General features: G+C 43.6%; 1 protein-coding gene across 1 annotated transcript in view; it reads left to right on the top strand.

Moving 5' to 3' along the window:
• LOC309558472 (transmembrane protease serine 9-like) overlaps window positions 1-25,281 on the top strand; it is a gene marked incomplete at its 5' end in the record, with an annotated part of 80,943 nt that overhangs the window by 28,358 nt on the left and 27,304 nt on the right. Inside the window, one exon of the mRNA XM_082261543.1 lies at window positions 20,629-20,815. Within this exon, the coding sequence (XP_082117669.1) occupies window positions 20,629-20,815 (187 nt within the window). The remainder of the gene's footprint in view (window positions 1-20,628; window positions 20,816-25,281) is intronic.

The following is a 25,281-nucleotide window of genomic DNA, read 5'->3' as shown; positions in this document are numbered from 1 at the left end:
TGACAGAAATCTTTCCCTTTGTTAGTAAACGCAATAACTTTTGCACAAACCAATCAAAATATGCTTATTGTGAATTTTTTTACCAAACATAGGTAGCAGAAAACAAATTGGCCAAAAATTTAAAAAAATTTTGATTTTTACATTTCTTTGGGGGGAATTTCATATAAAAAAATGTGAAAAATATTGTTATTTTTTCAAAATTTACGCTCTTTTTTTGTTTATAGCGCAAAAAGTAAAAATCGTACAGGTGATCAAATACCACCAAAAGAAAGCTCTGTTTGTGGGAAAAAAAAAACGTAAATTTCGTTTGGGTACGGCGTCGCACGACCGCGCAATTGTCAGTTAAAGTTGCACAGCGCCGAATCGCAAAAAGTGGCCCAGATGTAAGACAGCAAAATGCTCTAGTGGTAAAGTGGTTAAAGCGGAGTTCCACCCTGGTTATACATTTTTTTACAAAAATACCCCCGGGACAGTCAGGGCTAGCACATTCCACAATGGCTAGCCTCTGATCTGTCCCGGGTTGCACTTACCTTTCAGGAGAAATACTTACTTTGAAATTGTCTTCTCCAGCGCTGCCATCTCAGGTGTGGGCAGCTTGAAGCCAGCACGATCCTCTTCCGCGTCCTCTTCGGTCCTCTTCCTCCTTCTTCGGTCCCACGATGCACTACACCGGCCCCGACGTCACTTCCGGGTCGCGCGCGTCATCCCTCCACAGCTTCTGGGCATGCCCAGAAGCTGTTTAGAAGGGAATGACGCGCGCGCCCCGGAACTGACGTCGGGGCCGGTGCAGGCGCAATGATTCCTGGGAGCGATGACGTTCAGCTCCCAGGAATCATTGCAAAAGCCAGGAAGTGACGAATCGCCGTGGCCGCCGAGGGGAGGAAGAAGGAAGTAGGGGGGGTGAGTATATTTTCTCTAAAAGGTAAGTGAAAAAAAAAAAAAAATTGCGATTATCCATTTGTTTTTCAGGTGACCGGGAGCGAGAAGATGGAGGTAAGTATAAATTTCGGGTGGAACTCCGCTTTAAAAGGGAAGTTCAGAATCCAAGGGAGGGGGGAACCTTCCCCCCCTTCCAGACTACCATGCCTGTTCCGAAGCCACATTCCTGCAACCCAGGCACATGATTCAAAACCCTAGTGAGTTAAACTGCAGCAGCGGTTTGTGATCTGTGTCTTCAGTGATCAAAAGGGTGCACCAAAAAAATCCTAATTTATGCCTCCTGGCAGTGAAAACCTGAATCAAACAGGTACAATAATGACCAGTGTGTGTTACAGGTGTGTGCACTGTTACCCCTCCCAATAAAGTGTTGATAAACCCAGGAGCCTGCAGTCACCATATCTGGTCTCCAACAGTACACAGAACATGGAAATGCAATTATTTTAGTAAAAACAAACTGCTAAATACCTAAAAAAAAAAAAAAAAAAAAAAAAAAAAAACCTTCTTATACCTTCTAACTGCTAAATACCTTCTGCTTAAAAATAAATAAATAAATATATATATATATATATATATATATATATATATATATATATATATTATATTTGGTGATTTTAAGTAATTTTCTAGCAAAAAAAAGTTGATTTTTAAACATAGAAGAGGAGTGAATGAAGAGTCATCAGCCACTGGCATCCTTAACAAACAGTAATGACAGCTAAGTGTAAAGACAAAGCTTTGCTGGCATTAGGAAATCATGGTGAAAAACGGTTGGTCTCACTCCCCAATCCATACCAGGCTCTTTGGTTCTGGTATGAATTTCAAAGGGGAACCCCCACAACAATTTTTAATGGCGTGGGGCCCCTCTAAAATCTATACCTGCATGGCTCAATTGGTGACATCATAAGAGGCGGATCACCGGTTGGCCTTGCCCCTTCTTTTTTTTAGTGGCGGGAAGTGGCAGAGCTGTCAGAGCCAGCGTCAGGTGGGGGATCTCGTTTTTTTTTTTGGGTAATAATGGTTAAAACTCTGCAGGCTTTTACTACTAAAATCGCTTCATAATATAGCAGATGTGGTATTTTAGTAGCATTTTTTGGGAATGCCAAAAATGTTTTAAAAAACTCTGAGTGGTATTTTACCACATTTCTTAAAATGCTAGATACTCCTTTGTGAATGGAGCCCAATGAAAGAAGAATGTCCTTGTGGGAAGAGAGGAGGTATTGGGAGAACATTATGGCTGGTTGGGTAGAAAGGAAACCATGGGAACAGATCATCAATAGACAGACAGAGAGAAAGTAGTGGAAGCATACCAAGGCTGAAATTGCGAGAGATGAGGTTGTTGGTGGCTGAGTTAGGTGAGAAGAGGTCGTAGAAGAAGACTATCGCTGGGTTGGAAGAGAGGGGGGTAGTAGACGTGGATCTTGGCTGGGTGGTTAGAGAGACAAAAGTGGGGGCAGTTTGTGGCTTGGTAGCTAGAGAGGAGGCAGAGGGTGGAGATCTTGACTGAGTGGGGCTGGAAAATAAAGTGAAAGCAGATCATGGTTAGGTGGGGAGAGAAAGGAAAGTGAGAGCAGACCATGGCTAGGTGGGTTTTGAGGTGGCAGAGAAAGCAGATCATAGTGGGGTAGAGAGAGAGGAAGGTTTGAACAGATCAAAGTCTGGTGAGGGGATGGAGAGGATTCAGGGGGAAATATGATTTCTGGGCAGGGAGACAGGAATCAGAGGAGTCAGATCATGGCTGGGTGGAGAGAAGGAAGCCAATAAAAGCAGGGCCGGTGCTTGACTATTTTGTGCCCCAGGCGAGACCAACTACTTGCACCTCCCTTAAACCCCCCTCCCCATGTCCATTATGAACTTACAGCCGGGTGCTGCAGGGACAGAGCCCTTCATTACACCATAAGAGATGACTTGTGCTGCCTATTGATCTAGAGCAGGTGAAGGGGCAAAGTGGGACTTTTAAGGTGGGATCCCTTTATTGTTGGGGGGGGGGGGGGTTGCAATAAAAGCAGATCCTGGCTGGGTGGAGAAGAGAGGAGAAGATCATGACTGACTGGGGAAGGAGGAGAAAATGGGATCAGATTGTGGCTGCTCACACGCTTACATGTATTTAATGAATTAAAGACCAGAAAACAAGATGGCGGATTTGGTTTCAATTGACATCACTTTCTGAGATGCAAAGAAACCCCCCCCACCCCCAACCAGAACACACCGGTCAGCCACTGATGCAAGTGCTGATAGTATGCTGATTGGCTACTGGTTTTCGAGCATGCTCATTCAACAGAAGTGTGTCATGAGATTGACTTCTGTCAGATAAGGATCTGTACGCATGGGGCAAATGTCGGATTATTTCTACTGCACTGGCCAATATTTGGCCCATGTGTACAGGGCTTAAAACCCCATTTTACTCAATACCCCTCTATTACAGCACCAATCCCTACCTTCCCATGCCCTCCACCCAACCTGATTTTGCAAGCCTTCAATTTTTTTTATTTTCCTTGCCTTAGTTTCCCTATTATTCCCCTAGGCAACACAATGTAACTTCCCCACCATCTCCAGTTCAGGGAGGGCTCATACAGGCAAATATATTACCATTATACCATTTATTGATTTTTAATGTGATATTATTGAGAAATATTTCCCATCATGCATGCAAAGATTGACAGTTGTACAACATCTTTAACCACTTAAGCCCCGGAAGATTTTACCCCCATTCCGACCAGGGGGTATTTTGCGATTCGGCACTGCGTGACTTTAACGGACAATTGCGCGGTCGTGCGACGCTGTACCTAAAAGAATTTGGCGTCCTTTTTTTCCCACAAGCAGAGCTTTCTTTTGGTGGTATTTGATCACCTGTGCGATTTTTACTTTTTGCGCTATAAACAAAAAAAGAGCGTCAATTTTGCAAAAATAACAATATTTTTCACATTTTTTTATATGAAATTCCCCCCAAAAAAAATGTAAAAATCAAAATTTTTTAACATTTTCGGCCAATTTGTTTTATGCTACCTATGTTTGGTAAAAAAAAATCGCAAAAAGCGTATTTTGATTGGTTTGCGCAAAAGTTATCACGTTTACTAACAAAGGGAAAGATTTTTGTCATTTTTGTTGTTTTTTTTTTAACGCGTAATGGCGGCGATCTGCGATTTTTTTTGCGGTACTGCGACATTGCGGCGGACAGATCGGACCCTTGACTGACATTTTTGACACTTTTGGGGTTACCAGTGACATTTCTACAGTAATCAGTGCTATATATATGCACTGTTACTGTAAAAATACACTGGTAGTGAAGGGGTTAACTTTATTTTGGAGGGAGGGGCTGTGTGTGTCCCTAGGGGCGTGCTTTCTACTGTGATTGGCTGTGGCTTCAGCTGTAAGGACACTGATCAACGGATCTACATAGTAGATCCATGTGATCAGTGTCTTTGCAGCGAGGAGAATGACAGGCGGCTTGTTTATACAAGCTGCCTGACATTCTCCCTCTCCCCCGCCGATCGCCGAGTGGCCGGCGGACATCGGGTCCGCTGGTCACACGCGCGGGGGGGTCCGTGACCACGCGGGAGCGCGCCTCCGGGGGCGCGCGCTCGCTCCCTAGACCCTCACAAGCAAGCAATGTAGCCCTACGTTAGTTTGCCTGTGAGGGGCTGACCGCCGACGTAGATAGTCGTGCGGCGGTCAGCAAGTGGTTAAGATCTCTATGCTATTGATTTGGACATGTTTTTGGTTGTGTGCTGTATATATCTATATATCTATTAGAGTCACATGACTTGACTTGAGTCAGACTTAAGTCACCAGTTTGAGGACTTGAGACTTACTTGACTAAAATTAATAAAAGACTCGACTTGACTTTGACTTGGTATTCATGACTTGAGACTTGACTTTGACTTGAGACATATGATCGGAATGACTTTACTTTTTTAAGTTAATAAATATTTGCATTTTCTCAAGATGTGTTAAAGCAAAATTAACGTGCTGTTATGTTTCTGACACCACAGTCACTTAAAACACCTCAGTGTGTTCTGATTTTTAGGACACTGGCTGTTTAACAATGGAAATACTTAACATGTTTTTAGTGACTGTGGTGTTGAAACATGACCGGACGAAGGATTTTGAGCTGTTTGGGCATTAAAAGTGTTTTTTTAATATGCCAAGAAAAAAGCACTAAGCAGTTTTGTTAATGTTGAAAATAAAACAAAACCTTTCCTGACCACTGACTTTTAACTGATTTAAAGGTGAAAATTGGGGTAGATCGGTATTTTGACTTGATTTGTGACTTGACCAAAATAAATGACTTGACTTGCTTGACTTCTAGCAGGGACTCAACTTGACTTGCTTGCTTTTTCGCCACAGTAACTTGGGACTTGCTTGAGATTTGAAGGTTAAGGGCTCTTTCACACGGGCGGTCCGATCAGATCCGCCTGTCAGTTTTTTAGGCGGATCTGATCGGATCCTCCATGCAGCTCTATGGGGCAGCTGGTGTCAGCGGAGGTCACCTCCGCTGACACCCGCTGCCATCCGCATCCGATCCTGTGCTGAAATCTGGACGGATGGAAACCCTATTTTTCCATCCGTTCAGTAATCGGAGCGGAGCGGATCTGATGAGAGCGGACAAGCGGTCCGCTCTCCTCCGATCCCCCATAGAGGGCAGCGGGTGCTGAGACACCTCCCTCTCCGCTCTGCAAGCGGAGACGGAGCTGTCATTCGCCTGGCTCAGCGGGGATCGCGGATCGCGGATCGCGGATCGCGGATTTTGTCGGCCAACAACAGCCGACTGCAGAAGTGATGTCATGTGATGGTTAACTTTCTGTGTGTTTTTTCTTTTCTGAGCATGCCCAGTCTTGCTAATCTGCTGTTTGTCGGCCGAATTCTGTACTGACTGAGGAACAATCGGCCGTTCTGGTGTTGGCCAACAAAAATGTTATAGCCTGCACACCAGATTCTGTTCAGCCGAAAAGTCGGAGTCGGTTGTCGGAAGCATCATACTAACAAGCCGACAACCGGCCGATCGGACGTTGGCCGAATATTTACGGCCAACAATCGCTACGTGTGTACGGGCCTTTACTCCCATGTCTGATATCTATATATATATATAGATATTCCAGCCAGCACATAAAGGGTTCATTGGGTGGGGGGATGAAAAGTCTCTGTGAACAAAGCTGTATGCAGGATGCATTGGTGAGCTCAGCATTTAGAAAGCAATATATAGCAGATACACATCAGCAGGTAATTGTGATCTGTGCAGGCACTGATATGTAAAATTGGGGGAAATGTACAAAACATGCAGAATAATGTGTGCTGGAATAATGCATTTTACAATTTAATTTATTGAATATCTTCAGTCATTGACCATACTTTGCCATGATGTTTACTCTCAGATGCATTTTCATGACTGTTGTTTTTCAATGGATCTTCAGCTGTTCTGATGTAGTTTTGTTTCCAGTTTTTTTTTTTCCATTTAATGTCTTGAGCAATGTTGTTAATTTTTAGAAGAATTTGTCCATTCTGTAGTTCTCAGGCTAAGTGATTTTCCATTTTTGTGACACATTTTGAAAAGTGCAAGCTGAGGATAAGAACACTTCATGGTTTGTTCACCCCGTGTGGAGAACATAATGGTTTGCCATGCAAGCCATCCCATCTAACGTCACCAGAGTTGCTTGCAAAAATGTGATACTTTTTTTTTTTTTTTTTTTTTTTAAATGCTCCCCTCATATTCGTTGGCTTGTTGTGTGTTTGGTCTTGACAGGGCTTTTTTTCAGCAGGAACGCGGGGGAAAGCAGTCCCGGCACCTCCAGCACTGAATGTATGTAATGGCAAGGGGTGCTGGGCTTTGCTACGGGTGTCTTTTTGATATGCTGGCTGGTGGGGGATCTATTGTTGCTGGAGGGGTTTATGTTTGGGGGGTTATTGTTGCCCGGGGTCTACTGTTGCTGCTGGGGGACTAATGTCCCTGAAAGGGATCTATTTTTACAGAGGGGGGTCTATGGTGGCTCTTATGTTGCTCGGGGGTCAGTTGTTGCTGAGAGGGATCTACTGTTGAGGGAACAGTCTATTGTAGTTGGCTGCTGGAGGGTCTATTGATGCTGTCTGCGGGGAGATCTGTTGATGCTGCTGAGGGTTTATTGTTGCTGGGGGTATTTTGTTGTGGGTGGTCCATGGTTGCTGGAGGGATTTAATGTTGCTGGGGGGGTTCTAATGTTGCTGGGGGTTCTTTTGTTGTTATTTTAATGCTTTTCTCTTATCATTAACAAATTCCATATAAATTACTTGGTACCACAAATGATACTTGGTTCTGTATTCTTTAAAGGGGGCAGTACTGGGAGGTGGGTAGAGGGTTGAACCCAGGAATGATGGAAGTTCCTGCACCTATTCTCTGAGAAAAAAAACCCTGTGTCTTCTATTTAAGATGGAATCACATGCTGAGTGTCTTGAATTAGGAACAAGAACTGGAAATTATCTGATCAAACTTTAATAAAGTAAATTGCAAGCAATGTAAGCAGGGGCGTAACTACAGGGGTTGCAGGGGTTGCAATCGCTACCGGGCCCCATGCTCCAGGGGGCCCAGTAGCAAACCAGTGGGTAAACTTCCAGGATCGCAAAGGTCACACTTGCGACCGGACGCTGGCATTGCACCACTGTGGGGAGGCCCCAAGATTGCAGGAAGGGGGCCCACAAGATTGCAGGAAGGGGGCCCACTGCAGAACCTGTGAAAGAATCCTGCTGCGGGACCGTAATAAAAGGCCATGCAACGAGTGTAAAGAGCCCCAGGATTAGTGGGAAGAGCCCTGGGCTTGAAGGTAAGGGCCCCGGCCAGGGGTCTGGGGGGCCCTTCATGGTTTCTTGCATCAGGGCCCTGAAGGTTCTAGTTACGCCTCTGAATGTAAGCTACAGAAAGAAAAGCTTGGCAGCTGGACGAGGTCCATTGGCACACAAATAAAAAAAAAATGCTGAGGTGCAGCACCCCGGCCCCCAAGCTGAGATGGACAGAGCATAGGTGATGTGGCCAGTTCAAATCCGTATATAAAAATGACAACCACTGGCCTCCTAAAGCTGGGCATACATTGGTTGATCAGCATACTGGCTGATCGGAAAAACCTAAATGGATTCAACCATCCATTCTTACAGTGGGGACTCCTCAGCTGCCAAAATACACTGATCAGCAGGAATGAGCTCGGGCGTGTCCGAATTCCTACGTGCCCGATCCCGCCAGGAAGCCGACACTGCACTCCACTAATCATAGGCAGTGAGATATTTCCCGATCCATAGCTGCACAGATTGGGAAATGTCTCGCTGCCTGTGATTAGTGGAGTGCAGTGTCGGCTTCCTGGCACGTAGAAACTCAAACACGCCTGAGCTCATCTCTACTGATCAGCACTGCAGCCAACTGATTGCAGTGTGGATCAAACAAAAATTTTCCAGAAAGCCTGTTTCTGAGAAGTTAATCATTAGATTGACTTCTTGTGAATAGAAACAGGCATAGGTGGATGAACATTTGACTGATCCCTGCTGAACTGGCCAAATTTCGATCCATGTGTATGCAGGTGTAGTTTGGCCTCCCTGCATAGGTGGCACTGCTATGCAGAAAGAGAGCAGAAGGTGAGGGAGAACCTATGTTCCTCTGAGGCCACTATAGGTGTCATCAGGAGAGCAGCTGTCTGATTGGACGCTGTTACTCTAGTCAGCCATCTTTGGTGTGGGCAGTGCTAATAAATAGGATTGTCCCCCTTTGGTTGGCACGCATTTTGCTGAGTGGCTAGGTCAGGGACAGAGAGCATAGCATAGGGAAAGGTTCCAGTAGAGTATGGACAAAATAGGGTCTGTCATTTGCCTCTCAGGTAGGAGCTCTTGCTCATCCAGGTGCCTACTTGTGATCTGTAGGGGTGCCACCTCATCCCTTTAAACCAGGGCACACATTATTTACACAGGTTCTGTGGCTGATTAAGGTGATAATTAAACCCCCTTGTTGCCTTATGTGCAATATATCAGCCTCAGAACTGTAATTTTTGTGTGTCCCGGTGTTCTATCAGAAAACCCTACTCCATCAGAAATCCATACCCTCATCATTTCCGGTTCAGATCAGTTGTGGATTCATCATGCATCAGCTGTAGCCGCGTCACATGTCCTAGTGCGCATGCGGGTCTGGCAGCGGGTAGGGAGATCTCTTATAACAAATATCCATCCGATCTCCATGCCCAACACTGCACCGACCCGACAATGGGACAATCCGATCTCCATGCCCCACACTGCACCGACCCGACAATGGGACAATCCGATCTCCATACCCCTCACTGCACCGACCCGACAATGGGACAATCCAATCTCCATGCCCCACACTGCACCGACCTGACAATGGGACAATCCGATCTCCATGCCCCACACTGCACCGACCCGACAATGGAACAATATGCCCACTGTCCATTTGATGGCAATGTCCTATTGTCGGGTCAGTGCAGTGTGGGGCATGGAGATATGGAGATTGGATTGTCCCATTGTCGGGTCGGTGCAGTGTGGGGCATGGAGATCGGATGGATATTTGTAAGAAGAGATCTCCCTGCCCACGGCTGGACCCGTTGCCGTGCATTCTCACTAGGACGTGTGCCCGACCGTTGCGATATTTTCAAATTTCCCTACCTATTGCGCGCATGTGCACTAGGACGTGTGACGTGGCTACAGCTGATGCATACAGCTGATGCATGATGAATCCACAGCTGATCTGAACCGGAAATGACGAGGGTATGGATTTCTGATGGGGTAGGGAGATCTGATCGAACACCGGATTAAAGGGATGAGATGGCAACCCTAGTGGTCTAACTTCCAGCCACCTCCTCTGTCAGATGCCATTGGGTATCAGCAGTGTGTATCCTCTTCATTGTAATCTGTAAGTGTCGCCAGGCCAGTGCAGCTGTGTATACAGACTTTGTACTATCTTCTTGGAGCTCTCATATTAATATCCTTTTCTGCATTACTCGGCTTCCATGTGTGTTCTCTCCTCCCCGGGATTCCCAGCACACTTTGCCACCCGCAACTTCTAGGCAAGGATAACGTCACACTGCATCTGGCTAGATCCTGGGCAATACAGAACAGCCAAAATCTCACAAAAATAAGCTTTTTTTATTGGACTGGACTGCATTCCTCATGCATCTTACTGGAACAAGTGTGACATCATGCCCAGCAATGTGGAAGACTATGAATCGCGCAACAATTTTCAAGATAAAGAATCCCATTGTTCTCCATGGGTCCATTCATACCTGAGTGTTGCGTGAGGTTTTTTGGACACTTGACATGATACATTAGTGATATTGCTGTAGGTCCGTGAATTCTTATGCCGTGAGATCCTATCCGCGTTGCATTGTTTATGGCTGTACAACTGGTATGTCCACATGATGGGTGAAGTGGCGATGTGACGCGTGTGCCATTTTATCTTTTCACAAAGAGAAAGAAACTCGGATCTCATCCCGATCTTGTGACAATGCGGTTCTTCCATTAGTCACGGTATCTTCAACAGATGTCCCCATGTTCCCATTGTTTAATGTTTAATTATTCCTTGATCTGCCAATTAAAAAGCTCAACACAATGGGACAATTAAATCCGGCTCTTAAATCATTTCATTAGGAGCGCTCACTTAAAATTTTCGGAATATTGCATAAGATAATTACATAGAAGATGAGACCCATGTGCTCCATTGTTATAGAGGAATGGGTGGTGCGCGCACGTGGGACGATGGGGCTGTTTAATGTATATATTGTGTATGTTTACTCAGAACTCTACGGGTTATTACCTGCCGGAAGTCTGCGGGGCGCATTTGTAAAAGATCAGAATAGAAGTTTATGTGCGAAAGTCTTTCCTCTCCTCCTGTGTCCTGGTTGGAACTTGTTTTTTTTGGGAGATTGTTATAAAAGATACAAGTACAATGATGTTGCCATTTTTCTATGGGAAATACAGCCTCTGATTACATTATTTCTATTATGATTTTGCAAAACAGCAGAGTATTTTAGGAAAGGAGGCTTCTAGACATTTTTGGCCAATTTTCTGTTCTAAGAATCAACTCTAAAAAAACGCCCAACAAGACAAATCCCATTCATTTTAATTGCCCCTGTTCACATAGTTACATAGTAGTTGAGGTTGAATAAAGACAATAGTCCTCCAGTTCAACCTGTGTAGGTGTGTGTAAACGTAATCATTTCTCATACCCCTGAATGTTTTGACCTTTGAGATGTACGTCCAAGAGTCTTTTAAAAGTAGCCATACTCCCCAAAGTTACCACCAATTGTGGAAGAGAGTTCCACAATCTTGTAGCCCTTACTGTAAAAAAAACCCTTGCGTAGCCTGAGGTTAAATCGCTTCTCCTCTAATCGCATTGTATGGCCTCGTGTCCTCTTACATTCCTTGAGACTGAATAGCTTTTTTTTTTCTATGCAGAGATCACTGTTGAAGTATTTGTAAATCGCTATCATGTCTCCTCTCAGGCGTCTCTTCTCCAGGGAGAATAAATCAAGCGCTTGTAAACGCTCCTCATAAATAAGGTCCTCCAATCCCCTAATTAGTTTAGTTGCCCTTCTCTGGACTCTCTCCAGTTAAAGCACATCCTTTCTGAGGATTGGCGACCAGAACTGGACAGAGTACTCCAGGTGTGGTCGGACCACGGTTTTAGAGAAAGGAGCAGAGTCCCCCAGCAGTGTAGAGTGTTTTCGGAGAGGGGAGTTGGATAGAGGAAGGAGCAGAGTCCTCCAGCAGAGCAGAGTATTTCAGGAGCGGAGAGTTGGATAGAGGAAGGATGAGAGCAATCCAGCAGTGCAGAAAGTATAAGGAGAGAAGAGTTAGAGGAAGGAGCAGAGTCCTCCGACACAGCACAGTATTTCAGGCGAGGAGAGTAAGACAGAAGAAGGAGCAGAGTCTTCCAGCAGAGTAGAGTATTTCAAGAGAGGAGAGTTGGAGGGAAGGAGCAGAGTCCTCCAGTAGTGTGGAGTATTTAAGGAGAGGAGAGTTATATAGAGGAAGGAGCAGAGTCATCCAGCAGTGCAGAAAATTTCAGGAGAGGAGAGTTGGATAGTGGAAGGAGCAGAGTCAGTCAGCAGTGCAGAGTAGTGGAGAGGAGAGTTATAGAGGAAGCAGAGTTTTCCAGCAGAGCAGAATGTTTCAGAAGACCGAAAGAGAAGAGTTAGAGGAAGGCAAGGAGTTCTCCCACAGGGAAGAGTATTTTAGGAAAGGAGAGTTGGCAGTAGAAGCAGAGTCCCAAAGCAGTGCAGAGTATTTCAGGAGAATGGTAAGACTTATATAAGCACAGATGATATAGCTGTGGACAGAGAAATGTTCTGCAGATCATTACATGGAGACGATGAAATGTAATGTATGTGCTCGATACATTGGGATAGCCAGGATTTTTAGCTGGGTAACATTATTGCAGCAGATATTTAGGGTATGAGTTAGGAAATCTGTCGTCATTCTCACACACTATAATCAGGGTACAGACACTGGAGCTCTATGACTGCTTGTCACACATTTTATGAGAGTAGCTACGAGTACACGGAGATCTCTGACTTTAAATTTTATTGGCAGATCACTCAATTCCTAATTTATTCATACACATACTACCTATACATACAGTACGTTCATATATACAGTATATTACTTCTCTACTACCTGTGCTATCCTGCGAATGCAGGATGAGATTTGCAACTTTACCCTTGTAACGTGGATAAAGAAGGGTTGCCAGCCAGTAATGATCCCTCTCTTTGATACCACAAATCCTTGGGTCCTTTTGCAGGCTTTGCAGAATCAGGGAGCCCATGCAACGTAAGTTTGAGGAGGCATGAGCTTCTGAGTCCTCTGGGTCACTAAGGATGACATTGTCAGGAGCAACCTCTCCCCAGCCACGTACAACTCCTGGAGTTCCTGGGAAATAAAAACCATCCCTTGAAGACTGCTGTATGTTCTCCTCTACATCCATGCTGCCACCAACCTCCTCCTCCCCTTTCTCCTGTGTGTTTTGTCGCCCCGCAGGAATGACATCTGCATGAAGGGGGCCTTGTGAGGAAAGGAAGTCCTCCTCTTCCTCTCGCTGTTCTGCCTCAAATGCCCTGTCCATGATTCCTTGAAGCCTTTGCTCCAGCAGGAAGACTAGAGGGACAGTGTAACTGATGCATGCATTGTTGTGGCTCACCATCCTTGTGACTTCCTGAAATGGTGACAGGACAGTGCATGCATCCTTTATCAGCAGCCACAGGCATGGTGAAAAGAAGCCAAACTCTCCTGAGCCTGTCCTTGTGCCATACTCACACAGGTACTTATTGATGGCCCTCTGCTGCGTATGCAGCCACTGCAGCATTGCCAACGTTGAGTTCCACCTGGTGGGCATGTCACAAATGAGGCAGATGGTGGGCAGCTTGAATTCCCATTGAATGTCAGCCAGCTAAGCACTGGCATTGTATGACTGCCAGGAAATGGCCACTGACTTTTCTGGCCTGCCTCAGAAGATCTTGTAAGCCCGGGTAACTGTTCAAGAAATGCTGCCCCACCAAATTGAGGACATCTACCAAGCATGGAACATGTGTCAAGTGTCCCTGTGGGAGGGCGGAGAGAAGGTTGGTGCCATTGTCGCATACAACCATTCCTGGCTAAAGTTGCTGTGGCGTCAACCACCTCTCAGCATGCCACTGCAGAGCTGACAGAATCTCTGGCCCAGTGTAGCTCCTGTCCCCTAGACAGACCAACTGAAGCACTGCATGACATCTTTTAGCCTGACTGCTTGTGTAGCCCCTTGAATGCTTGGGGAGCACTGCTGGTTCAGAGGACAATTCAGCAGAAGAGTCCGTAGAGGAAGAAAGAGAGGAGGGGGTGGAGTAGACAGATGTGGCAGAATCACCATCATGACCACTGGATCAAGAGTCAGCAGCAATGTGAACCTTCCTGCTCCCGGACGCTCTGTTCAACGAGGCCAAAATATTGCCTTCCACATGATGGTAAAGAGCTAGAATGGCCTTATGTGCAAATAAATTTATTTTTGGAACCTGCCACTGGGGTACAGCACATTCCGCAAATTCATGAAAGGGGGCATAGTCTACCAGATGAAAAGCCAGCAGTTGTAGTGCTAGCAATTTGGCCAAGCTAGCATTTAGGCGCTGAGCATGTGGATGGCTGAGACAGTATATTTTTTTTATGGTTCAGCAACCAACTGCGGTAGCGAAATGTGCCTGCTGGTCAAATCAAAAGGTGGTGTACTGATAGCAGATTGGGTGCAATTACCTGTGGCACCCATTGCTATACCATCATCCCTTCAGGTTTTTGAGAGGACTTCAGGTATAGTAAGGGTAGAGATCCCAGATGAGGAGCAAGGAGAAATCTGCATTTTATTATGATGTGGATCTTTCAGGTGCTCTTGCCAATGGACTGCATTGCAGGTCATCATATGTCTTATCAAGCATGTGGTGCCCAAGCGGCTGGTGTTCTGGCCACACTTAATCCACTTAAGACAGAGACTGCAAACAGCAATGCTGCGGTCTGCTGCACATGTGTTGAAAAAAAGCCCACACCAATGAACTTTTGGAAGTCAGCGGGGATTTAGCAGCACCCTGCAGCTGTGGAGCTCTGTGGTGTAATGCAATAAGGTGGCTGCCCTTAAGCTGGCCCCTGGAGGACATCCCGCCTTGTTGGAGTTGTGCTACCATCTACTCCTCGCTTGCCTCCTCTATGCTCTCAGGCACCCAAGTACAGTCAGTGACCTCATCATCACCTCCCTCCTTGTCACTGGAGCAAACTTGGCAGTATGCTGCAGCTGGGGGAACATGACTGCTAGTTTCTTGTCCGTCATTGTAACCCCCTCTTTCTAGGCTCACAGTATTTTCTTCCTCAACCTGGGAACCAACATCAGAGCATTCAAATTGCTGCACCTCCTCCAGCATCATGTAACTGACACTATGATCGAATAATTCCGGTGACTCCTCCGTGCATGATGGTGAGGCTATGGAAGGAGGAAAAGCTGTGGACAAGGAGCCTGTGAAATAGGCTGCTTTGGCAGCTGCAGTGGAAGGCAAACTATTATGAGCCTGGGTGACAGTGGATGAGGATGGCTTAGTTATCCACTCCACCAACTCTTCTACATGTTGTGGCTTAATAACACGCCCGGTACCTGGAAAAAAGAACAAGCATGCCCTGCCTGCAGAGGATGCACCATGTTCATGACCACCACGTTACACTGTGCTTGCCCTCTTTTAGTGGCCTGGGAGCGTCTGGCTCTCCTTGTTGGCCTTTCGGACATGATGGGGATTCTTGGGGTTTATAACTTTTTTTTTTTTTTTTTGGGGGGGGGGGTTTATAACTTTTTATTATAGAGTGTGGGAAGGGAATATGGTGCTTGGGTGCAATACTTTTGTACTTGGTGCACCATAAACCATGGTTATAATATATATATATATATATATATATATATATATATATATATATATATATATATATATATATATATATATATATATATATATATAACATAAACTTAATAAAGACAAAAAAAGACAACCCCTGCTGATGCAGAAGAAATAGCACCTACAATGCAAAAGGGTGGACGGCAATTATGTCCTAAATCAGCCTTTTTAAACCAGGGTGCCTTGAGGGTTCTTCAGGGGTGCCTCAGTACCAGGGTCACATTAGCTGACTGATGGAGAGAAATTGAGGGAGAAGAGAAACATTGAAATACTACAAGTGTGCAAATGTGTATTTGCTTTGGAAGAATAAATCACCTCTACGGTTGGGTGTCCTACGTGTGAATGATGCTGCATTGTGTAAAACTATTAGAATATTTTTTTACATTTTAGAATGGGGTGCCTCCATTATTTTTAAGGGTGCCTTGAGATTTTCTATAATTTTGAAGGGTGACTTGACAGAAACCCTAAATAACATTAGTGCTACTGCACCACAAAAAAACCCCACTGCTGACGCAGAAGGAATAGCACCTGCGACAGAAAAGGGAGGACAGCAATTATGCCCTAAATAAAATTAGTTCTGCCGCGCCACAAAAAAAAACACTGCTGATGCAGAAGGAATAGCACCTGTGACACAGAAGGGGGAGTACTAATAGTACTGCAACAGAACCTGATGCTGCAAAAGAAAAAAAAATCTATGAAAAAAAAAATGGGATCAGTGGGGGTGACACAGACCTGTTGTATACACCAACAATTCAGTGGCCCCACTACACTGTGTTACACAAGAATGACAGCACAGCACTACACTGACTGCTCTACACTGACTGCTCTACACTGACTGCTCTACACTGACTGCTCTACACTGTGTTACACAAGAATGAAAGCACAGCACCACACTGACTGCACTACACTGTGTTACACAAGAATGACAGCACAGCACTACACTGACTGCTCTACACTGACTGCTCTACACTGTGTTACACAAGAATGAAAGCACAGCACCACACTGACTGCACTACACTGTGTTACACAAGAACAGCCCTACACTACACTACACTACACTACACTGCAGTACACTGTGTTACACAAGATGAATCAGCACAGTACTACACTGATTGCAGTACACTGTGTTACACAAGAATCAGCCTACACTACGCTGCGCTGACTGCATTAAATATAAAAGCACAATCCACAAACTACCCTGCCTAATCTCCACTCCTAATCTCCATTAACACATCATACATGGCTGCCGTGTAAGCAGCCTTATATAGTGTGGGGCATGGACTTAGCCCCTGAGCCATGATTGGCTAAAGGCAGCCTGCCTTTGGCCAATTATGGCTCTGACAGGACATTGTGCTGTGATTAACTGAAGCTTAAAGGTCAAGTTCATTTTTTGGCCAATCACAAGCGCTTAATGCGCTGCAATTGCGCAGTGCATTATGGGGCGCTCATCGGCAGGCAAACTTTCCGCCAAGCGCCACATTTGTTTGTGTATTCAGCAAACACACGATGTTTGAATTGAACGTTCAGCCCATCACTAGCCAGGAGCTATTGCTGTATGCAGTCAGTTCATTGATTATTTAAAAAAAACTGTAAGAAGAGCTAAGTGGAGTGCAGCTGACATTCTTTAGGAATTTATTTTCACAGATATAAAAATGTAAACAAGAGGGGGCGCCAACATCTTTAAGTGCAGATTTTTTATAAAAAACAAATAATCTGCACTTAGATGTTGGCACCCTCTCTTGTTTATATTTTTTTATATTGGTGATAGACTCCTCAGAGGAGCATCTTCCATCAACAGTGTGTTTTCTAGAGGATTTTAAGAATTGATCACTACCCCTCCCCTCCTTTTTTCCCTTAGCCCATTCATCTCATAGATCAAATACAGAACTATATCTGTTGTTTTTGTTTATTTATTCTCAGACTTTTATAGATACTGAAAGGTCCAATTTAAGAAAATGTAAAGATGTTATTGGTTACACTGCTTACAAATGTAATACATTATAGGTAATAGTTTACAATTTTTTTTTTTTTTTTTTTTTTTTTTTACACATTGCAATATTTTTAACACCTGTATCTATTTTTCTTGCTATTATGAAATGCTGTCAGCAGGGGGAGAGAAGCAGAGGGACATCTTGCCATTAATCTTTAATTTCCTTAAAAAACACAACAGACATAGTCAGGGGCAGACTGGTAACTTTCAGCCCAGGGGGCAAGTACAAACCAGAGGCCCATGGTGCAGCCACTCTGCCCCCCCCCCCCCTCCCACTCTCCCAATCCTCCTCCTGACCTCAATTCCCAGCTGAAGTCCTGCTCCAGATACTCTCTACTTACCGGCTGACCTGGCCAGCAGGGGGAGCTGGGACAGCTCAGTTGGGGCTGGCCGGGGCAAAAGAGTCTCCAGTGGGGCATGGAACCCGCCTCTGCTCAGGCACAGTTTACACCATCAATGCATGGGAAGGGGGGGGGAGGCCCGCACTTTGTCCTTGTCTTCAACCCGCACTCAGGAATCCTTTAGGCATGTATGTAGCAGAAGAGGTGCAGCCTTTTTGTGGGGCATCAGAGTGGCCCAGGGGGCAATTGCCCCCCTGCCCCCTGGCCCAGTCCTCCCCTGGACATAGTTCTAAGGACCAGAAAAGGTCAAGCAGATAAAACATAGAAGCAAATTGAAACCTTGTGATTAATAAACAGGTGCATCTCATAAAATTTAGAATATCATCAAAAAGTTCATTTATTTCAATTAAAAAGTGAAACTCCTATTTTATATAGATGCGTTACACACAGAGTGATATATTTCAAGAATTTCTTTCTTTTAATTTTGATGATTATGGCTCACAGCTAGTGACACCCCAAATTCAGGATCTCAGAAAATTAGAATATTACACAACACCAATAAAAAAAATGTGATACGGAAATTTTGCCTTACTTAAAAGTATGTCCATGTAGTATGCACTCAATACTTGGTCAGGGCCCCTCTAGCAGGAAATTCTAGAGCACTTCATGGTTCCCTCTGCTGACCAGCTTTATGGAGATGCTGATTTCATTTTCCAGCAGGACTTGGCACCGCCCACACTGCCAAAACTACCAATACCTGGTCACATGATCATGGGATCACTGTGCTTGATTGGCCAGCAAACTCGCCTGACCTGAACCCCATAGAGAATCTGTGAGTTTTGTCAAGAGGGAGATAAGAGACACCAGACCCAACAATGCAGATGAGCTGAAGGCCACTATCAAAGCAACCTGGGCTTCCATAACACCTAAGCAGTGCCACAGGTTGATCGCCTCCATGCCACGCCGCATTGATGCAGTAAGAATGCAAAAGGAGCCCCGACCAATTATTGAGTGCATCCTATACTGTACATGGAAAGACTTTTCAGTAAGCCAACATTTCTGTATTAAAAATCCTTTTTTTTTTTTTTTGGTCTTATGTAATATTCTAATTTTCTGAGATACTAAATTTTGGGTTTTCATTAGCTGTAAGCCATAATCATTAAAATTAAAAGAAAGAAATGTTTGAAATATATCACTCTGTGAGTAACGCATCTATATGAAATATATGAGATTCACTTTTTTAATTGAATTACTGAAATAGATTAATTTATGGATAATATTCTAATTTTATGAGATTCACCAGTATGTCCGAATGACACAAAGTATTCAGTATTAATTAAATCGGTATATTGAACTGTATTGTAACTGTTGTGTCTCCCTTTATTTGTAAAGTGTGAGCAAACTGTTTACCTATACAAATTCTGAATAATAATAATAATAATAATAATAATAATAATAATAATAATAATATTAATAAGATATTTTTGTTTTCTAGGTTTCCGTCACTGACCAGGAAAAAGATTCATTCTTTTATCAGTAGTCATATTCCTTGTGATTGACTAATTCCTCCAAAGGATTATGAGACAATAGAGACAATAGTAGGTGTCTCCATATTTATCACAGACTGAAATTGTCTCCTCTTCCCGTGTGCCACGTGCCAAGCCATTGTTTGTAAATATCTACTTGTAGTAGATGGAAGAGGAAACATTCATCCCTTGGGGCACTGGAACCTGTCCATCCAGATTCCCAAAATAAGAGGCCGGTCCCACATCTTTGCTGGGTCAGTGTGTCAGCAGATCCTCCAGCAAAAGTACTGAGACAGAGAAGCCTAAAGCAGACAGAACTCCATCTTCTCTATAGACAGCTGGCACCATCCTCATCTGACTCCTCACCAAAGAGATCTGGCTCCATCCTCGCTCAGCTCTTCACCATAGAGAGCTGTCTCCATCCTCATCCAACACCTCACCATATAGAGCTGGCTCTGTCCTCATGGGCTCCTCACTATAGAGAGCTGTCTCCATCCTCATCATCTCCTCACCATAGAGAGCAGGCTCCATCCTCATCCAACACCTCATCATATAGAGCTGGCTCCGTCCTCGTGGGCTCCTCACTATAGAGAGCTGTCTCTATCCTCATCCATCTCCTCACCATAGAGAGCTGTCTCCATCCTCATCCATCTCCTCACCATAGAGAGCTGTCTCCATCCTCATCCAACTCCTCACCATAGAGAGCAGGCTCCATCCTCATCCAACACCTCATCATATAGAGCTGGCTCTGTCCTCGTGGGCTCCTCACTATAGAGAGCTGTCTCTATCCTCATCCAACTCCTCACTATAGAGAGCAGGCTCCATCCTCATCCAACACCTCACCATATAGAGCTGGCTCTGTCCTCATGGGCTCCTCACTATAGAGAGCTGTCTCTATCCTCATCCAACTCCTCACCATAGAGAGCAGGCTCCATCCTCATCCAACTCCTCACCATATAGAGCTGGCTCTGTCCTCATGGGCTCCTCACTATAGAGAGCTGTCTCTATCCTCATCCAACTCCTCACCATAGAGAGCAGGCTCCATCCTCATCCAACTCCTCACCATATAGAGCTGGCTCTGTCCTCATGGGCTCCTCACTATAGAGAGCTGTCTCTATCCTCATCCAACTCCTCACCATAGAGAGCAGGCTCCATCCTTCAACATAGAGAGACAACTCTATTCTTATCCACTCTCCACCATAGAGAACAGGCTCCATCCAAACCAAGTCTCTTACTATACAGAGAACTTTCTCCATCCTCACCCTGCTGCTCACCATACAGTGGGCATGCTCTGTCCTTGTCTATTTCTTCACCATATAGAGAGCTTCCTCCATTCTTCTTCAAATCCTCACCACATAGAGGTCCTTCCCCCCATATAGAGAGCTTATTTCCTCCTCCTACCATATAAATAATTTGATTTATAATATTTAGGGTCATCATCATTTAAAGAGCTCACTTCAACTTCTTCTGACTCCTCTTTAAAAAAAAAAAAAAGCAACTTGCAACCTCAGCCAATTCTTCACTATATAGTGTTCTGGCTTCAACCTCCAGTTTATAGAGCTACCGAATTTAAAGCTAAAATGAAGACCACCACCTACCTCCTACTTCTGTCCGGTAAGTCTGCAACCAGCTTCCATAATCATTGTTTAGTCTGTAAATGGTACAACTTTCAATTTTAGCTCTCCTTTGTAAATTAGTTTCAGCTTTATCATTTTTTTCACTACATTATACTTAACCACTTCAATACCGGGCACTTTCACCCCCTTTCCTGCCCAGGCCAATTTTCAGCTTTCAGCGCTGTCACACTTTAAATGACAAGTGCGTGGTCATGTAACACTGTACCCATATTACATTTTTATCATCTTTTTTTTTTTTTTTTTGCACACAAATAGAGCTTTCTTTTGGTGGTATTTATTCACCACTGCTTTTTTTTTTGCAAAATAAATGAAAAAGACCAAAAAATTTTAAAAAAAAAAGTGTTTTTTATTTTTGTTTCTGTTATAACATCTTGAAAATAAATAACCATTCTTTAAAAATGTAGGTCAAAATGTATTCTGCCTTATCTCTGTGGTGAAAATAACCCAAATCAGTGTAACTTATTTAGTCCGTAGGACTAAAATTAAAAATGATGGTATATACAGTATATATAAACATTGATCAATCCTGATGTACTGACGGACTATCTCATTACTTGAGGCCAGAAAAGAACAGGACATTATAAATATCCCCAAATGACTCCTTCTTGGAAAGTCTGAGGCATGCCGAGTATTTTGAAGTTGTAATTTTATTTCACAATTTTTTTTATTTGTTTTTTACATGTCATCACCAGTGCATTATAGCATCATCATATAACTGGCGTAGCGGTGATTAGGGACACTGACTGGTGACATTCTTTAAAAAAAAGCATGCATGAATTTAACATAAGCATGTATCTGATTTTAGAGTCAATCCTTTTTTTTTTATGGGTCTTATGTAATATTCCAATTTTCTGAGATACTAAATTTTGGGGTGTCACTAGCTGTAAGCCATAATCATCAAAATTAAAAGAAAAAAAATGCTATATAAAATATATGAGTTTCACTTTGTGAATTGAACCTGCACAAGGTAACATTGTTTATAAACATTAATCAGACAGCAGACAGAGAGATACAAAGTAACGTGGTTTATAAATATTGTTCAGATAGGAGCTCTATAGAGATACAGAGTAACATTCAGCTTCAGTAGGCATCGGTTAACTTGGAAAGTGATCTAAAATACTTTTTATATTGTCATTTAGGCTCCGTTCACATATCAGCGTATGGATCGCCGCGGTTCCGCCTGCGATCCGGAGATTATTGCAAATCGCGGGACGCCCGTTGATTTGCAATAGCCCCCCAAACGCTGAGCGATGTTGCCGCGATTTCCGCCTGCCGAATCGCGGTAACATCGCGCAAAAAAAATCGCGGGACGCAATACGCTCCAAAGAAGCACTTGTACTTTTTTGGGCGTAATGCGTCCCGCAATTTTTTTTTGCGCGATGTTACCGCGATTCGACAGGCGGAAATCGCAGCAACATCGCTCAGCGTTTGGGGGGCTATTGCAAATCAACGGGCAACGCACAGGCGTCCCGCGATTTGCAATAATCTCCGGATCGCGGGCGGAACCACAGCGGTTCTGCCCGCGATCCATACGCTGACATGTGAACGGAGCCTAAATGACAATATAAAAAGTATTTTAGATCACTTTCCAAGTTAACCGATGCCTACTGAAGCTGAATGTTACTCTGTATCTCTATAGAGCTCCTATCTGAACAATATTTATAAACCACGTTACTTTGTATCTCTCTGTCTGCTGTCTGATTAATGTTTATAAACAATGTTACCTTGTGCAGGTTCAATTCACAAAGTGAAACTCATATATTTTATATAGCATTTTTTTTCTTTTAATTTTGATGATTATGGCTTACAGCTAGTGACACCCCAAAATTTAGTATCTCAGAAAATTGGAATATTACATAAGACCCATAAAAAAAAAGGATTTTTTTTTTAATACAGAAATGTTGGCTTACTGAAAAGAATGTCCTACTGAAAAGTATGTCCACGTACAGTATAGGATGCACTCAATACTTGGTCGGGGCTCCTTTTGCATTTTGAATTACTGCATCAATGCGGCGTGGCATGGAGGCGATCAGCCTGTGGCACTGCTGAGGTGTTATGGAAGCCCTGGTTGCTTTGATAGCGGCCTTCAGCTCCTCTGCATTGTTGGGTCTGGTGTCTCATCTTCCTCTTGACAATACCTCACAGATTCTCTATGGGGTTTAGGTCAGGCGTGTTTGCTGGCCAATCAAGCACAGTGATCCAATGATCATGTGACTGGGTATTGGTATTTTATGGCAGTGTGGGCGGTGCCAAGTCCTGCTGGAAAATGAAATCAGCATCTCCATAAAGCTGGTCAGCAGAGGGAAGCACGAAGAGCTCTAGAATTTCCTGGTAGAGCCCTGACTTTGGACTTGATAAAACACAGTGGACCAACACCAGCAGATGACATGGCTCCCCAAATCATCACTGACTTTGGAAACTTCACACTGGACCACAAGCAACTTGGATTCTGTGCCTCTCCACTCCTCCTCCAGACTCTGGGACCTTGATGTGCAAATAAAATGCAAAATGTTCCACAGTCTGTGATGAATGCATACTATACTCTACATGGATATACTTTTCAGTAAGCCAACATTTCTGTATTAAAAATCCTTTTTTGTATTGGTCTTGTGTACAATAATATTCTAATTTTCTGAGATACTGAATTTTGGGGTGTCACTAGCTGTAAGCCATAATCATCAAAATTTAAAAGAAAGAAATGCTTGAAATATATCACTCTGTGTGCAACGCATCTATATAATATATATGAGTTTCACTTTTTGATTTGAAATACTTAAATAAATTAACTTTTTAATGATATTCTAATTTTATGAGATGCACCTGTATTTCTTTATCTCTTATTTGCTCCAAAATAAATTTGTGATGCTTAGCACCTTACTCCTGCGCTCAGAAACAAGACTCCCAGACCACTCCTATCACGGGACTCCTACTTGGCATCCCCAATGGCTAGGCCTTGCTGTCCTCTACGACCGGGGTGGTCGACATCGCACTGCAAACAAAAACACAAACAAAAGTCGCACCAGCCTAGCGCATTATCCTCAGTAAGGCTTTATTTAAACCAAATTAAAAAGTATCTACTCACAAACAAGTGATGTAAACCAGCATATCAGATTCAAATGACGGAGTCCATGGTTATAGGGTCCACAGTCTTTGGTGAGATGACGACTTACGCGTTTTGAGGCTTTGCCTCTTCCTCTTCCTGGACCATCGGTTTATATAACTTCTCACTTCTGTTATATAAACTGATGGTCCAGGTATGGTCCTTAGGCTCTGAGTCCTTAGTACCAGATCCGAGGCTCTCGGTGAGAGCCCGGTCTCTGTGCTGGGAGTGTGCTGTATGGCTTGCTATCAGCAAAAACCGAGGTACACATATATGTGGCCTCACGGAAAAATGCCCAGTCCAGTGAGGCCGTATATATGCGTACCTTATCTCTGGTCAACTTTTATACTGTAAAAAATGTTACTTTGTATTTCTCTATCTCCTGTCTGATCAATGTTTATAAACAATGTTACGTTGTATATCTCCTTCTCCTGTCTGATCAATGTTTATAAACAATGTTACTTTGTGTTTCTCCTCCTGTCTGATCAATGTTTATAAACAATGTTACTTTGTAATTCCCCATCTTCTGTCTGATCAATGTTTATAAACAATGTTACTTTGTATATCTCTATCTCCTGTCTGATCAATGTTTATAAACAAAGTTACTTGGTTTCTCTCCATCTTCTGCCTGGGCCCATTAGGACCCCAGAAATGAATACGCACCCATCTGCATCCTATGAGTAGGGCCAGGCGATACCAGCCGCTTTCTGTGTATAGGAGCTTGCAATCCAGGTTGTAGTTAGCATTTCACTGCAGTATTTTTAAATGCAGCATTGATGAGCTGAGTGGAGATGTATAGACGCTGTACATGAACCAACATGCTGGAAGTTTACATATGTCAGACACACATTACTCACAAGGAGGGAGGAACACGCTGCTCTACAAATATATTTTATTACCTTGTTTACCAAAGAGAAAGTAATCCTTGTTCAACATGTCAACAGATCGCAAAATCTGATTTTACATCAATATTTGTAGAAGGAGATTGATAGATCTTTACTGATCATGAGATTTATAGATCTTTACTGATCAGGAGATTGATAGATCTTTACTGATAGATCTTCACCTACACTGCAATTTATACACCGTATTTACTATTCTACTAGAGAAAATACTTTTTAACTGCTTTATTTATTTTATGATGTTTTAATAATGGTGCTTATACCTTTATTATAAAGAATATAATACCTTACTGTATATATGAATGAAATTCACAGTCATGGAGGGATATTAAAGTGTAAGCTCTTCTGGTGTAGAGATTGATGCGATTCATTCAGTGTACGTTATATAGCTCTATGGTATAAGTCAGAGTTCTATAAATGTTTAACTGCTTCCTGCCTGCC

Source organism: Pelophylax lessonae (genome assembly GCF_965119305.1).
Source record: "Pelophylax lessonae genome assembly, chromosome: 6".
Lineage (NCBI taxonomy): Eukaryota > Metazoa > Chordata > Amphibia > Anura > Ranidae > Pelophylax > Pelophylax lessonae.
Note: the sequence above shows the minus strand (reverse complement) of the source record. Positions and strands in the feature narration are given on the sequence as shown.